The following is a 15,707-nucleotide window of genomic DNA, read 5'->3' as shown; positions in this document are numbered from 1 at the left end:
AGTTAATGAACTTGTATTATACTACTGGGTTAAAGAATGTATGAATGTGCTAATTTGCATAGTAGATTGAAATTATCATAAATACTGAGCAGTTGCTAGCTTGGCCATACACCCCTGATGAAGTCTAACGATGAAACCGGTTGGGCATGGCCTGTGGACTGAAGCTAACAGACGTTGTAGTCTGTGTCCTTGGAGAGCGGAGATCTGAGGCCAGGAAACACTTTAATACACTCACTTCTCTCAAAGATGTCCGTCTCCTCGGGCACAGTTTCTAGACTGAGTCTGGTAGGAGGGGCATAGAGGGAGGAGCCAGCCCACACTCTCAAACTCTTAAAGTGCCGGTGGCTCCTGGTGGACCCGTCTATACCCCATGGTACTAATGTGGACTACAGCATCCTCTACAGACTACGAGAAAAGGATTTACCGGTAGGTAACCAAAATCCTATTTTTGTAAATATTAAGTTTGAAGTGGCAAGATGACATCCAAGATGAAACGACAGAAAGGCATTCAGTGACACGGACCAATACAGATGGGGACAAATGACATGCTATAGCACACTGTTATTTTATTTTGCCATAGTTGCTTTATCTATTTCTTTCTATCTACAGAACATTTCCTTACTACTTTTCTCACACTAAAATATATGTACTTTTTTGGCTTGTCCCCTCAGTATTTGCAATGCTGAATTTTTCTAGGAGAGACAGGAAGGGGTTCTCTCAGTTGAATTACAGATATTGTATTTATTGGGGGGAATTCAATTGTTTAAAAAGTCAGTTGGGTGTCTGTTTTTTCCTGTCTATTAGATAGGACAAAACAGACACCCAACTGACATTTCAAACAATTAAATATCCCCCATTGAGTCCATTCAAGACTAATGCTTACAGAGCTACAATAGATGACAACTATAAGTGACACTACGGAACCATATTACATTAGGATCTACAGTATCTGCCCAAGGTCTACAGTTAGCAGATTCTTATCCCATTCAGGCTAACACTAGGATACACTCTATATATTTTACAGAATATAACAATACATAGGGGGACATTTACTAAGCAGTGATAACAGCTGAGAAGTGAGCCAGTGGAGAGTTGCCCCATCAACCAATCAGCAGCTATGTATAATTTTCTAGTATGCAAATTATAGATGTTACTTCAGTGCTGATTGGTTTCCATGGGCAACTTCTCCACTGGCTCACTTCTCTGCTCTAATCACTACTTAGTAAATGTCCCCCATAGTCTCTAAATAGCACAAAAGAAAATATATTTTGGTCGCTTATTGGCAATTGGTCTGATTGAGAATTGTAAGCTAATTTATTTGCTGCTGTGAAAATATGTTGATGACGCTGACGGTTGGATTTCTATTGAGATGCCCACATAGGAAAAGTTATAAAAGGCTCCATCCCTTCATTTAACAAAGTTACTTGTGATCCACCTACAATATAAACATAAAATAAAAGTCCAGCTACCAGTATAAAAAGAATGCACCCATCTCTTTCTGTCTCATTTAAGGTTTAACCATCATCTATTCATTACAAAGACAGACATCATGAGCATGCAACCTATGAATTCTCTAGGATCCAATAATATCACTGAGCCACATTGGCTTATGCCTCAGTGATGTCACTAGTTCCTAGTGAATTCAGAACACAAAATGGCTGTCTCCATTTTGAGCAAATTTTTTTTTCTACATTTATCCATTAAATAGCTGTAGTCCACCCATTACTTTACATAATTCTAAGGAGTATATTTATTAATATTTTATTTACAGTCAGTCCTCTGAAAAGAGATGTTTTTTGGAACAATGCCATTATATGTAGTACTGGGGCCATTTACCATCAGAGTGCTGTCGAGATTTCTGTTACGGGGTCTCCATTTTGATTACATAAGCAGTTCACACAGCTTTCTAAAGGAACTGGGAAAATTGTCAATATATAAAGTGCTGAAAAGCTTTTGGTTCTGGCACCCGGTGACTAATGCCATAAACTAGAGGTTCTCAAACGCGGTCCTCAAGGCACCCCAACAGTCCAGGATTTAGGTATATCCATGGCTCAGCACAGATGGTTAAATCAAATTGACTGAGGTGCTAATTAAGTCACCTGTGAGCAAGCATGGATACATTTAAAAAAAAAGGGATGGATTACCAGCGCTGGCTGATCAGAAATTATAAATATTAAAAATACATATATCTAAATATAAAACAATCTATGTCTCAAAAGGCTTATATTTTAAATAATCATATTTATTTCACATAAATACCCAAAATAAAAGGATAAAAGATAAATATAAAAAATATATATGGAACACTCAAAAGTATATACCACAATATCTTATTGTTTATGAATCCACATTTGGCTGTAATTGTACTCAAAGGGACTGAAATCACTTGGCAATGTCCATCACTAATCGGTTAGTAGCATAAATCCGATAAATTTGCAGATGTGAGGTATTTACCAGTGTTCTAAGAGCAGGTAATGTCCACCTGGTGTGTGGCTGGATCAGGTTTGTCCTCTTGGCATGGAGGATTGGGTCCAGAAGGTGGATTCTGCTGATAAAAGATGTCCCAAATGGTGTGCACCGGAGTATCCGTGGAGCCAGTGGAGATGGTGGTATTGAGTGTCCTAATAGAAATGAAGCTCAACGCGTTTCGCTGGTTTAAATATTCCAGCTTCCTCAGGAGCATTCCTCAGGATACATTTAAAACCAGAACCGTTGGGGTGCCTTCAGGACCGCGTTTGGGAACCTCTGCCATAAACAACTGTACTTTTCTACAACCTATACTTGCATTGCACAAGCCAAGTAGAAATGTCAAGTCCCAACCCAACATTTTGCTGGGATGGAGCCACTGTCCTGTCAAGAGCATTTTGCCAATCAGTGATAAGAAATGATACTTGATACTTTATGGAACTCCACTGTCACCAATGATAAATATGTATCCAAGTTGTTTCATTTTCATTCCTCCCACATGTCATAAGGATGCAATCCTGATTGCATTTAATTTGGATTATTACAAACATTTTTTTATTCTGGAAATGATTCTGGGTTTTAGGCTGCTAAATAATGTACTTTCTCCAGTGACAGATTGGCTGTGCAGAGAATCCCAAATAAATACTAGGAAGAGCATGGACTCTTCAGAACCGCTGTGCAGAGGATTTGTACTGTAGGTACTCAGCACTGATTGCCCTATAGAGAACATGCATGTGTTCTCATTGTGGTCTCACATCTCATGTTCAAAACCCTTAATCCACCACTGGCATATGTAGGAAGGGGAGGGGGGGGGGGGGGGGGCACTTTTGGCACATACTGTAATTGGTTAGTATTTGTTATTATTTTTAAGCTTCTATTAGATTTTTCTAATTATGCAAATGAGTGTTTAATTATCTAGTTACCTACTTGTCAATGAATCAAATAGACCTAATTTACAGGGACAGTTTTATCCCTTTATATTTATAATGTATTTATTTTTCCATTTTCAGTGTAATATGATCTATTGTATTCCCAGATCATTACCATATTTGCTGTGCAGCTAGTCTGCAGAAAAGGGTTTTAAAATGTTGTCAACTGCGAGATGTGACAAGTTCTGAACTCTGTGGTCACTATTTAACTATACTGTGTGTTTGTACTTTAGAATGGGACACTGGAATAGGTCACTAGCCATAAATAGCAAAAACTGACAGCATTACATATACAGAGAATGTGCACCTGATCATCTTTTGAAGTTCTGCTGCTTGCTTATTCTTACATCCACAGCAAATATTTCCTATGTGATCTCTTTGCAGGTAGAGGGCATGAATACTTTAAATGTTACTTTATTGGAAATGGGAGACTGGAATATTGGGATTGTAGTTTATTTTATTTTAGGGACTGATTAATGTACCAACAATGTAAACTACAAGAAAACCAAAAAGATTTTCTTTAGTTTATGTGCCTTTGGTGGAGATTCACAAAGACATCTCGGATTAAATGCATCATTGCTTAGAGAGTGAAAAAATGGAGCGAGAGAAAGTACCAACCAATCAGCTCCCAATTGTCATTTTCAAACACATCCTGTAACTTGGCAGTTAGGAGCTGATTGGCTGGTACTTTTTCTTTCTCCATTGTATCACCCTCCAAGCAATGATGCATCTAGCCCCTCAAATGGTAATCAGTTGTATTTACCAAGTTCTAAGTCTTTTCTTCTATTTACTAGACGTAATGCTCAGTACTAGTTTGTTTGCTTATGGCAGCTGCACAGTTCCACTTCTCCTGTGTTACATGCTTACTGCTCCCATGTGTCTTTACAACATAGGGGGTCATTCCGAGTTGTTCGCTCATTGCCGATTTTCGCAACGGAGCGATTAAGGCAAAAAAGCGCATGGTACGCAGTGCGCATGCGGTAAGTATTTTAGCACAAAACTTAGTAGATTTACTCATGTCCGAACGAAGAATTTTTATTGTTGAAGTGATCGGAGTGTGATTGACAGGAAGTGGGTGTTTCTGGGTGGAAACTGACCGTTTTCTGGGAGTGTGCGGAAAAACGCAGGCGTGCCAGAAAAAAACGCGTGAGTGTCTGGAGAAACGGGGAAGTGGCTGGCCGAACGCAGGGCGTGTTTGTGACGTCAAACCAGGAACGAAACGGCCCGAGCTGATCGCAATCTGTGAGTAGGTCTGGAGCTACTCAGAAACTGCTAAGAATTTTGAATTCGCAATTCTGCTAATCTTTCGTTTGCTATTGTATGTGTTGAAGAAAAGACATGTACTTTTCAGGATTTGTTTGTGTATTGTGTTTTACAAATGGTTCCTTATACTGTAAATGGCCATGAAAGACTTTATTTAAATGCATGTAGCCATAAGGATAATTGTGGTGTAGTATTAATTCTTTAATTTTCGCATTGTTCACCTTATAGAAAAATTGGCATCTGCAAAATATTCTAAAATGCAACCAATGCAGGGAAATAGCACTGGTGAGTCCATTTGAATGTATGTATCTCTTATTTCTCTTTTGACCCCAAGAGTGTAACAGCTAAATAATGGGGGTAAGGTGCAATCAGGGAGATTACTGGTCTATTCAGGGAGTCAGGGAGATTGCTTCTATTTCAGGGAGTCTCCTGCAGAATGCGGGAGGGCAGGCAAATATGAGTTAAAATTACATACAGTAGCATGGAATTCTGCTCCTCTGTAAATGATGCTGCACTAAAGAGTGTTTTAGTGTTTTGTGTTTAATATGCTATGAACAATTTCTGTTTTGCTGATTTCTGGTTAATGTATTAGATTACTATCCATACGCAACACTAGTACTGTAGTAATTAATTTGATCTATGAGGTTTTATTGCTATTTTCCAGTTATGCCTGTTTTCATGGTGATTATAGAAGGATCATCTATTCTACTAGTACCATCTACTGAATGGTCCAAGTTATCTTGTCTGATTTTGATACTGTATTTTAGTTTTATTTTGACAATGAGGGGAGAGCTTAGAGGAGAGGTAAAAGAAAAAGTGAGGAGATGTGGTGCTGTGAATTGCAGCTTTGTGGCTCCACCCACTGCTGTGCAGTGCTGCAATATGCAGCAGTGTGAGGTAGTGACATGATGACATGATATGATACATTTATCATAAGCTCCCGATTCACCCACTTCCCATGTGGTGTAATATGAATAAGATTGTGCTACTGTGCAGCGTAATGTGAATTGGGGATACTATTGCGCAACCATGCCCCTTTCTTTTTGAGATCATGCCCCTTTTTCTGTAACGCAGGCAGTCCCTTTATTTATTAGGCATCGGGGAGGTGCGGGGTGAGTTCCACCACGTTTCGAGGACCACTTTAAGCACTGGGAGTTCCCCACACATTTTGGAAGAGTAGTGAAGTATGTGTGATGCCTTAGTGTGCCAAAATGTCACTGCATGGTATGTGGTATGAGCCAAATATTATTCAACAGGATGGGCAATTTAAAAAATGTGGTCCCGTTTAGTAGAAGGGGTTATGATAATAATCTGGTCAAATTTGGTCATTTTTATAAGCAGTCTTGATTCGGCTATATTGCCATTAGTTTGGACATTGTGGCAATCAGTACTTGGCTGGTGGTTTCAGTGGGATACCTTTTACTCTGTGTAATTTATAGAGGAATCACATATATGAGTCTACATAAACAGATGTCAATGCAAAACTAAATGTGATATTGTGACACACAACATAAAAAAGACAGCTCATGTTACCTGATATATCTAATGTATAAAATAAGAGTGAAGAAAGCAGTATACGAGGAGAAAATGAGCAATTTACATATAAAATATAAAACTAGGTAGGACTTTTCATTTTCATTTTTAAATTGTTATGAAGACTCAATTAGAAGCTCATTGGTCAGGGTGTAGTATTAATTCTTTCATTTTCACATTGTTCACCTTATAGAAAACATTGGCATCTGCCAAATATTCTAAAATGCACCTTGCCAAACAACTTGTAAAACATACATACTGGGTATAGATGTACAGCAATATAGCACAATAGTTCATCCACTTTTAATATTCATAAATAACCCTCACTGTCATTTAGAGATTTATGTCAGTATCCTGTGAAATTATCAGGTGATGAAATTGATGCCCCATCCCAGCAAAACCCAACATCAGCCACCTTACCAGTTGTGCACAGTTACAGTGTGTGACACAGGGGGTGATTCCGAGTTGTTCGCTCGCTAGCAGATTTTAGCAGCATTGCACACGCTAGGCCACCGCCCTCTGGGAGTGTATCTTAGCTTAGTAGAATAGCGAACGAAAGATTAGCAGAATTGCGAATAGAAAATTCTTAGCAGTTTCTGAGTAGCTCCAGTCTTACTCACAGATTGCGATCAGCTCGGGCCGTTTCGTTCCTGGTTTGACGTCACAAACACGCCCTGCGTTTGGCCAGCCACTCCCCCGTTTCTCCAGACACTCCCGCGTTTTTTCCTGGCACGCCTGCGTTTTTCCGCACACTCCCAGAAAACGGACAGTTTCCGCCCAGAAACACCCACTTCCTGTCAATCACACTACGATCACTTCAACGATGTAAAATCTTCGTTCGGACGTGAGTAAATCTGCTAAGTTTTGTGCTAAAATACTAACCGCATGCGCACTGTGTACCATGCGCATGCACATTTTTGCCTTAATTGCTCCATTGCGAAAATCGGCAACGAGCGAACAACTCGGAATGACCCCCACAGTGTACAATTCTGCAGTCACTTCCGTAGTACACTGACTCATGTGGCATAAGGATTGTAAATATACAAGTACTGACAAATAGCTGGCAGCAGGGAAGCAAGGGAGGTTTTGGCATGTCACATCCACCTATTGTGTCCAGTATATTACTAGTATTGTGGCGGTGACCAAAACAACACAAACATACCTGCATACCAGCCTCTCTCCTGCTTAGTACTGTGCCCTCATGAAAAGTTTCTGTATTTAGTATCTAGATACTCTGAACCAACTAATGCAAGAAAACTATATATTATATATTATGTTGTAAAAAAAATAGTAAATAATGAGTTCATTCCTACATGTGATAAATATACACACTGATGTACCTGGAATGCGGAGTTGCTGAATCCATTAGCTCCATCACGAGGTTGGTCAGTGAGCTCCATGTCCTTAAGAGCAACTTTTTAGAGTGTCTTGTACAAGTGTGATCCATATAAGTGATCCCTGCACATAGTGAGTACAGAGGTTTACCTGCCAGCAGCCACTCCCAGCTTATGTTCTGTGTCTTTGCTCCACCCTTAAAAAAACATAATTGTTCATTGTTACATAGATTGCTAAATAATGTAATTTGTAATTTCCATACAAAGACGAGAATTACTGCGACTTCTTATATCAGGCTTGTTTTCAAAGAAGTAAAACGTATTTTTTTCTTACAGTAATGCACTGGCATGACATGTAGTCAGATAGCTGTGACACTGAAAACTGTGAGGATGAAGGAAATTATTAAGCAACAAGAGATTTTAGGTAGTTCAGGGGATTGAAATACATTTTTGTAATGCTATGAGGGATAGTGAAAATGATTCAGTCCTTTAGGGTTGGGAACATGACCACTTCTGTTCCTGCATCTCCTGTTTTATAAAATGTGGAGGAAGTTGCGTAATGTGTTCAAGCATCATTATAATCATTCAGCAATTGCCCAATATCTCCTGTGATATTGCACTGTATGTGAGTGCACTAAGGGCCTAATTCAGACCTGATCATGGATGTGCTAAAATTAGAACAACTATGATTAGAATCTTTGACATACAGGGAGATGCCCAGCACAGGGCTAGCCTGCCCTACATGTCAAGCCCCCCCTTCCCCCGCTCAGCGGCGATGCTGTCGCACCTGACGAGTAGCTCCCTGCCTATGCAGCCTAGCTGCAGTGGCAGGCTGCTACCTGCATGTTTTGGGTCGCAGCGGCTGCGCAGCCGCTTCGGCCTGCCCCAGCAATGGTCCGGACACGCCTGCGTTGTCCGGACCACGCCCCCCGATAGCGTAGACTCGCTGCTGGCTCACCTCCTTCTGCCCCGTGACTGCCTCTGCCTGTCAATCAAATCTTTCGCATCTCACTGTGTGTGCACGCGCAGTGCGCCCGCTGCGCGTGAGCACAACACAAAGGGCTTCAGGCTGCGATCGCTGCCATTGTAGCGATCGGGTCTGAATTGGGCCCTTAGAGCATAAAGACATCAGTGTCCTAAAAGTCTGTTTAAATTAGAGACATGTGGTTCAATTCTCCAGAAATCCCAATCCACCTGAATTTTGTTGATTCAAAATCCCCTGAGGAAACCCAATCCAAATCGAGTCCCGGTTCTTCCAGCAGTTTGGAATTTGGATTTTAAATCCAAATATCGGTTTTTGGATTGCAGAAATGACATGATGTTAGCTGTTTAGCAATGTTTATCAGTTTTTATCAATGATTATTGATTGTTTATTGATTTTAAACCAAACTGAAATCCAAATCTAAGCCAAAACACGATGATGAATTAGAACCAAAACTAAAACACGGGGGTCCGCACACAACTCTAATTTAACATGTCCTTGGTGATTCTTCAAAGACAATTTATCAAAGAAAGCATGAAACCTTCTATTTGTCCCCAAGACAGAACTGCTTCTGAGAGTTCCTAGCTGAATCTGACATGCAATGCACATTTTAATGGTTGCAAAATCATGTTTTCCCTCTAAACTACACCACTCTTTTCAGTTATACAGTAGTATATGAAGTATGGTTACATGACAGCGTGGAGCAAAGCATTCCTTGGTGCAGTCTTCAGGACTGGGACCACTTGGCACTATTGTGCGGGGCTCAGGATGCTACAAGAATTTCTTTTGCTACCTGCAACTTTACAAGTGGGATACACTCATTTTACATCATATGGATATTTACAGGTACCTCCAATTTTCACCATGGTCTTTATAAGGGCATGTATCTCCTTTGTGATCGCTAACATCCTAATTACATTATCTCATGTATGTGTCAGACTTTGTTTAATTATTACACTTAATTATATAAACCTCTTACCTCATTTTCTGTTTGTTAGTATAATGAACAGTTTTATAACTGTCTTTGTTTTCAATGTTTTCTTGCCAGTATTAAACATACTGTATAACTTTTCATGAAACTACGTGACATCCTGAAATGGTGCTTACAATGCCTACAGTATTTGGACAGTTACAGAGATGATGCAAGACTAGATGAAAATCCTCCACGGAAAGCCCTTTTTGGCTAGTCCTTTGTCTTGTTACCAGGAAATAATATATTGTTCCTCACTGAGATACAGTAGCCCAAAGGGTTACTTTCCCTGCTATTGCATGAGAGAGAGAGCAGCTGCCGCTTACTACATTACATTATGTCTATGAAATACTAAGGGGTATATTTACTAAAATGCAGGTTTACAAAAGTGGATATGTTGCCATAGCATCCAATCAGATTCTGGCTATTATCTTCCAGCAGGTGCTAGATAAATAAGTACAATCTGATTGGTTGCTATGGGCAACAGCTACACATTTGAAAACCTGCACTTGTACAATGTCTGACAGTCCCTTCAATGGAAGGAATTGCACTGATCTATATGCTGAAGACTCTTGAATTGGGGAAGGGCTACTACGCTTATGCAATATCGCCAATTATATGGCATCGGGGTCACAAGGTTTCTAAGTCAATGGACCAATTAGTCTGTGTGCATCATACCCTTCTCCCATTATAGATATGCCAATGCTAAGATATTAGTATACTAGGTGATGTCTCTCAAGTCATTAACACTTGTGAAAACAATGATATACTTTGTTTCACCTGTTGTTTTCTTTACAATAAATGTACCATAATCTAATGTATTTTCTTTGTGTTAAGAACTTTATCCTAAGTTTAAACTTCCTTTTCCTTTCCATTATTGGAATTATGGTTAGTAGACCTACCATATAATAGCAGCTCAATGTCATAGACACAAATCTGTACCATGCCTTGCATCGAGTAGTGCTTAGATCTGGCTGCGAGTGTTTCTCCATATCTCCAGGAGAAGAGGCTGCAAGGTATATGGGTTTAAAGGTTGTGCACTCAGTGTAATCTGTTTTCTTTCCTGCTTTAGTGTATCAGTACTGACTCAGAGATGGGTGCAATGTGGATGGCATACACTGTGAAACTTTTTTTGCTACTGCACACGCATATAAGTCAGTGCAATGCACTTTTACATACACTGTATTTTTTCCAATGTAACTCACTCTATCCTGGTACATGACTGAATTCTAGCTGCAACATTTTCAATGTGTTCCTCTGCCCTCAGTGTGTATTGATCTCTAGGTTTCTACCCAGGGATTGGTTGGCCATCTGTCTCATCTGCCTGATGGGGACGGTCTGGCCTTGAAGCCTGGCTGAGCAGGTCTGCTTGGCTGCCCGGTACGCAGAGACAGGGACTGGTCAAGCAGCTCTGCCTCCCAGTTCTCTGCTTGTCCGGCATACGTAGACATGGAAGCGTACCGGAGGCCAGGCCTTGTGAGCTGTGACCACTCCCCCTTGCCATGCACATGTCTACCACTAGAATGCCAGAGCTGTTTAGAGTCCCAGTCAGTCCCTGTCTCTACCTACTGTATGTCCTTGTCACCGATTATGGTAATGTTCTCCTTGCTCATGACACTTGTCCTAATTCTGATTTTGAATTTGTCAGTTGTCTGTCTGACCTTAACTTTATTTTTATTTATCTCTATATGTCATTAGTCTCTGCATTATCCATTTTAATTGTGTTTCGTTTGTAGTACAGTATCTTGCAAGCCCAGCAATGTTAAAATTAAAAATAACGTATTATGACACATTTACTGTGAAGAACTACAGTGAACTTTAAATTCTCAATGTATCCTTTATATGTATTTTTTGTAAATCAAGTTTGTATTTACTGATTTTGTTGATGTAGAGAACTAAAGGTGGGTACACACTAGGTGATGTGCTCTGTGAGCGACGTCGCCTAGTGTTTCCCCCTCCTGGGCCGCACAGTCGGCGGCTGTCCGTACACTCTGAGAGATATGACGTTCATATCGTTCAGTGACGTCACGCAGTGGCCGGGTTGTGCAGGCAGCTCTTGGACAACAGTCCAGATTGAGCTACCTGCACGCCCGACAGCGAGGTTCATTAATGACCCTCGGGGTTGCGAATCGATGGTCGGCAGCGGCATACACACTTGCCGAGAAAATGAGCGACAACGCTCAGTCAGGGTGAATATTAGTGATGTCACTCATTTTCTTGGCAAGTGTGTGTGTATGCACCTTAAGGTGCATACATATGGATAGATTTGGCAAACGATCCAATATCGTTAACGATTTCAGGACAAACGATTTGGTGTCAAATAGTGAACGATTGGACAAACGATCGATCTTTAATGATTATCGTTTACTCAAAAATACACAAGATTGATCTTGTCTTGAGTAAAATTTAGATAAAGGGTGTGGCTGAAGTAAAGTATATAAAAAGCACCTAACATTTTAGCTCTGTGCAGTTCTGCTATAGGTGTCTGGGGGACATTCATCACTGTGCAGAAGCATATAGGGAGTGGCATGAGGGACACAGTGTGTAGAGTCATGTGGGACACTGCATAAACAATGCTGGCCAGTGTCTGGGGGACACGCTGGGGGACTTTACACAGGTATGGGACACATTGTAGGACAGTGAAAAATACATTGCAGCAAGGTTTATAAATACATTGGTGGCCTCAGCCTTTCAGCAACCTGTACTTACAGATGTACTGCTGTCTGTGTCTCTTCTCCATCCAGCCTGGCACAGAATGAGGAAATGGTGGGGGGAGTGGTTAGCCAGTCGTTCAGCTTTCACCAAATCGTTCATCGTGCATACACACCAAATGATTTGAACACAATGTAAAAGACTGGTCTATGATCTTTCTGCATGCATGAAAGATCATAGACCCCTATAAACTAGCGACGGGTATGCGCATCAGCAGATATATTTTTCATACACACAGAACGATTTGAAAGATTGGTCATTCCGATCGAATGCCCACATCTTTTGCCAAATCTATCCGTGTGTATCCACCTTTAAGATCTCCTATAGCAGCTTAAAACAAAGCAAAACACAACATGCATAAAAAGTCTGAAAAATGCCTGAACACACAGGAGTCATTACATAAAGGACCCGCACAGTTTGAGTCTGAGAAACATAGCATGTAAATAAGGGGTTAGATATGAAATCCCGGTGGACGGGATGCCGGCTGTAAATATCCCTGAACACCAGGATCCTAACAGCCGGGATATTATCTATATCCTGAAATAAGGGCATATGAACTAGTAGCAACTAATAGTGTGAGGAAGAAATTGTTGATAGTATCCCTTCAGGTCGGATCAAAGCCAAAGTAAGTAGTTAAGGGTGCAGCAGCAGCAGCAGTACATACTAAATAGAACGAAAGTATAAACGTGTATATAGAGAACACAATAGGTGCTTAGGGAATATCATCTGCGGTAGTATAATCATATAACAAGTTATGTACCCAAGGCTGGGCACCCAGGACACACAGATAGGGCTATCTGATGCCATATATGACCTTCTTATACTAACCTTAGCTAGTGAGAGTTAATCATGTATTGTAAAGTTGACCTATTCATTTCAATAAGCATCCAAATATGGATATCCTAGGAGCAAACAATGACATAGGAACATTCCCTTACTTGTACCTGTGAGATGTCAATAAATTGATTGAGCAACCACAATTCTGGTTATCACTCCCCATCAGAGAGCTCCTAGGTCAGCTTCCCATTTTGCCTGAAATGTTAAATAGTTATTAGAATCCAGGTCATTTATCAAGAATGCATACATACAATCCTGAGATTAATTTTCAAGATCCACATAATGACACTCATTCTGAGTTGATCGCTCGCTAGCTGCTTTTAGCAGCATTGCACACGCTAGGCCGCCGCCCTCTGGGAGTGTATCTTAGCTTAGCAGAATAGCGAACGAAAGATTAGCAGAACTGCTACTAAATAATTCCTTGCAGTTCCTGAGTAGCTCCAGACCTACTCCTAGATTGCGATCAGCTCGGTCCGTTTAATTCCTGGTTTGATGTCACAAACACCCCCTGCGTTCGGCCAGCCACTCCCCCGTTTCTCCAGACACTCCCGCGTTTTTCACTGGCACGCCTGCGTTTTTTAGCCAACGCCGTGAAAACGCTGAGTTGCCGCCCAGAAACGCCCCTTTCCTGTCAATCATTTACCGAACAGCAGTGCGACTGAAAAGCATTGTACGAACACCAGCAAATCTACTAAGTTTTGTGTTAAATAACATAGCGCATGCCCTCTGCGTACCATGCGCAGTTAGCAACAAATCGCAGCATAGCGAAAATCGGCAACGAGCGAACAACTCGGAATGACCACCCATGGAAGAGTTTTTTTTACAGTTGTATCCGTGATTAGACGTGTTCAGTCCCCTGGGTATATACCTCTAAGATACGGCTCTGGGAATCCAAAATTTACTTGGAGTTACTCAAAGGATATTAGTTGTCCAGACACATAAGGATACCTCATATTTTTGCTATTATGTCTGGTGCAAATTGTTACACATCCATTTTCGACTAATCTATTATTTACCTGTTAGATCAAAGTGAGATGTCTATAGCAATATCCTCTCTCCCCACCAATTTGTGCACCAGATTAGAACAGCCTGGATGCTAATAGCATAGTATGGCTGGACACATCTTCTCATTCAGGAGATTCTGCAAATCATTCATAGAAGATTTACCTATCTATCCCATAGATCTTGTATCATTCTACTGTATGTTAAGGAGAGCCATGTCCCTAAAGTCTCTGGATCTCTGGAGTGTATTTAATTTAAATCTGTATATTTTCCCTACTCAGACCCGAAAGGAATTGTAATGATTAATGTTGTTTATATTTTGCTCAGGTATAAAAATCATCTCATGTTAAAGGGCACATAAAAACTTATCATATTTACTAAATCACCTTGTTAAACGGCAACTATCAAACTAGTGCAGGGAGATTTTGGTGTCAAAGATAAGCTGAAGGCTGCATAAGCCTGAGGCCATATAAGAGCTCAACTTTTTGTGATTGGTTGTTTAATGACTAAGCAGTTGCTAGGCAGATCAGTTTTCCCTGTTGGTTTTTTCCTATTGGATTAGAAGGTTGTACATCAAGTTTAATAGGAGGGTCTTAGGATAGTATATAGGTGGGGGCCATTTTCCTAGACTTCCTCTTGCCATTCATTGTATGGCCCAGGAAGGTTAAGTATAGCAAGACTTGCATAATTGTGCTGTTTGCAGATATTGCTGTGTTCCTTTATACACCCTTCCCCCCCCTCACCCTTATTAGTTAACATATTGTGCACAGTGTGTTTCTGCTTCCCTAAGTTGCGGTTCCCTCTCCTCCTGGCATGCCGCGTCCGCGACGTTCTGCCCCCCCCCCCCCCGCTGCCTCATGGAGGCTGGGGGCACCCCCCACTCCCGCTCCCCTAGTGCTGCTCCCCGGAGGGTGCCTATGGCGGCGGCGGCCATGCGGCGGGGTCGGGCCGCGACGGCCCGCTACCCTGCCAGTCGGAGACAGGCGGCCAGCGGGCGCGTGGTGCCGGGACACGCGGCCGGGCCGGGCCGCGGTCGTCGGCGTCCACGGCAGCGCAGGCTCCAGCGTCGGCTCCCTCGGTGAGTGCGCTGGTCAGCGCCGGGCCTCCCCCGCCTTCCCCGCGAGCGGCTCCCAGCGGCAGCTCGGGCGCCCCCGTGGTGCCGGGCGGCCGTGACGGGGCGGCGGAGGGCTGGGTGGGGATGGGTCCGTTAGGGGGGAACTTGGATAGGGGACTGCTGGGTGAGTTGCCCGCAGTCCCCATCGCTGTTCCCACTGCGCATTTACCCCTCCCTGCGGAGGGGCCTGCGGCGCCCATATATAGAATTGGGGATGGGGGAATAGGATCGGGGCTCAGTGTCCACGGGGCTGGGGGCGTGGTTGGGACCGCCGCAACGCCCGCCCCGTCATTAGTCTCATGGCAGGGGTTCCCGGATGGGAATTCCGGATCAGGGGCCTTTGGGTTAGGCCCACGGTCACCCATGGCTAGGCTACCCGTGGCGGGGTCCCCGTACGTCGGGCTGCAGGCCGTGTCCCCCGGCCCGCCGGGGGCATTTCAGCTGGTGGCGACTCAGTCATCCATAGCGGCGGCTTACCAGCTGCCCGGCCCTGCTCACTCGTTTGCGGCACCGCAAGGCTTCGCTGGGGGCCAATTTTTCCCCAGTGGCCTTTCGGGGTCTCTCG

General features: G+C 42.4%; 1 protein-coding gene across 3 annotated transcripts in view; it reads right to left on the bottom strand.

Moving 5' to 3' along the window:
- SLC28A3 (solute carrier family 28 member 3) overlaps positions 1-15,707 on the bottom strand; it is a 483,890-nt gene that overhangs the window by 224,615 nt on the left and 243,568 nt on the right. For 2 of the 3 annotated variants that reach the window (XM_063913790.1, XM_063913792.1), the window contains one exon: positions 7,532-7,722. In XM_063913790.1, the coding sequence (XP_063769860.1) occupies positions 7,532-7,591 (60 nt within the window). In that variant the 5' untranslated portion in view covers positions 7,592-7,722. Of the gene's footprint in view, positions 1-7,531; positions 7,723-13,133; positions 13,222-15,707 lie in introns of all 3 variants that reach the window. The other variant, XM_063913791.1, reaches the window with a different exon arrangement.

Source organism: Pseudophryne corroboree, chromosome 1 (genome assembly GCF_028390025.1).
Source record: "Pseudophryne corroboree isolate aPseCor3 chromosome 1, aPseCor3.hap2, whole genome shotgun sequence".
Lineage (NCBI taxonomy): Eukaryota > Metazoa > Chordata > Amphibia > Anura > Myobatrachidae > Pseudophryne > Pseudophryne corroboree.
The sequence above is the reverse complement of the archived record's forward strand: the minus strand, read 5'-3'. Positions and strand labels throughout refer to the sequence as shown.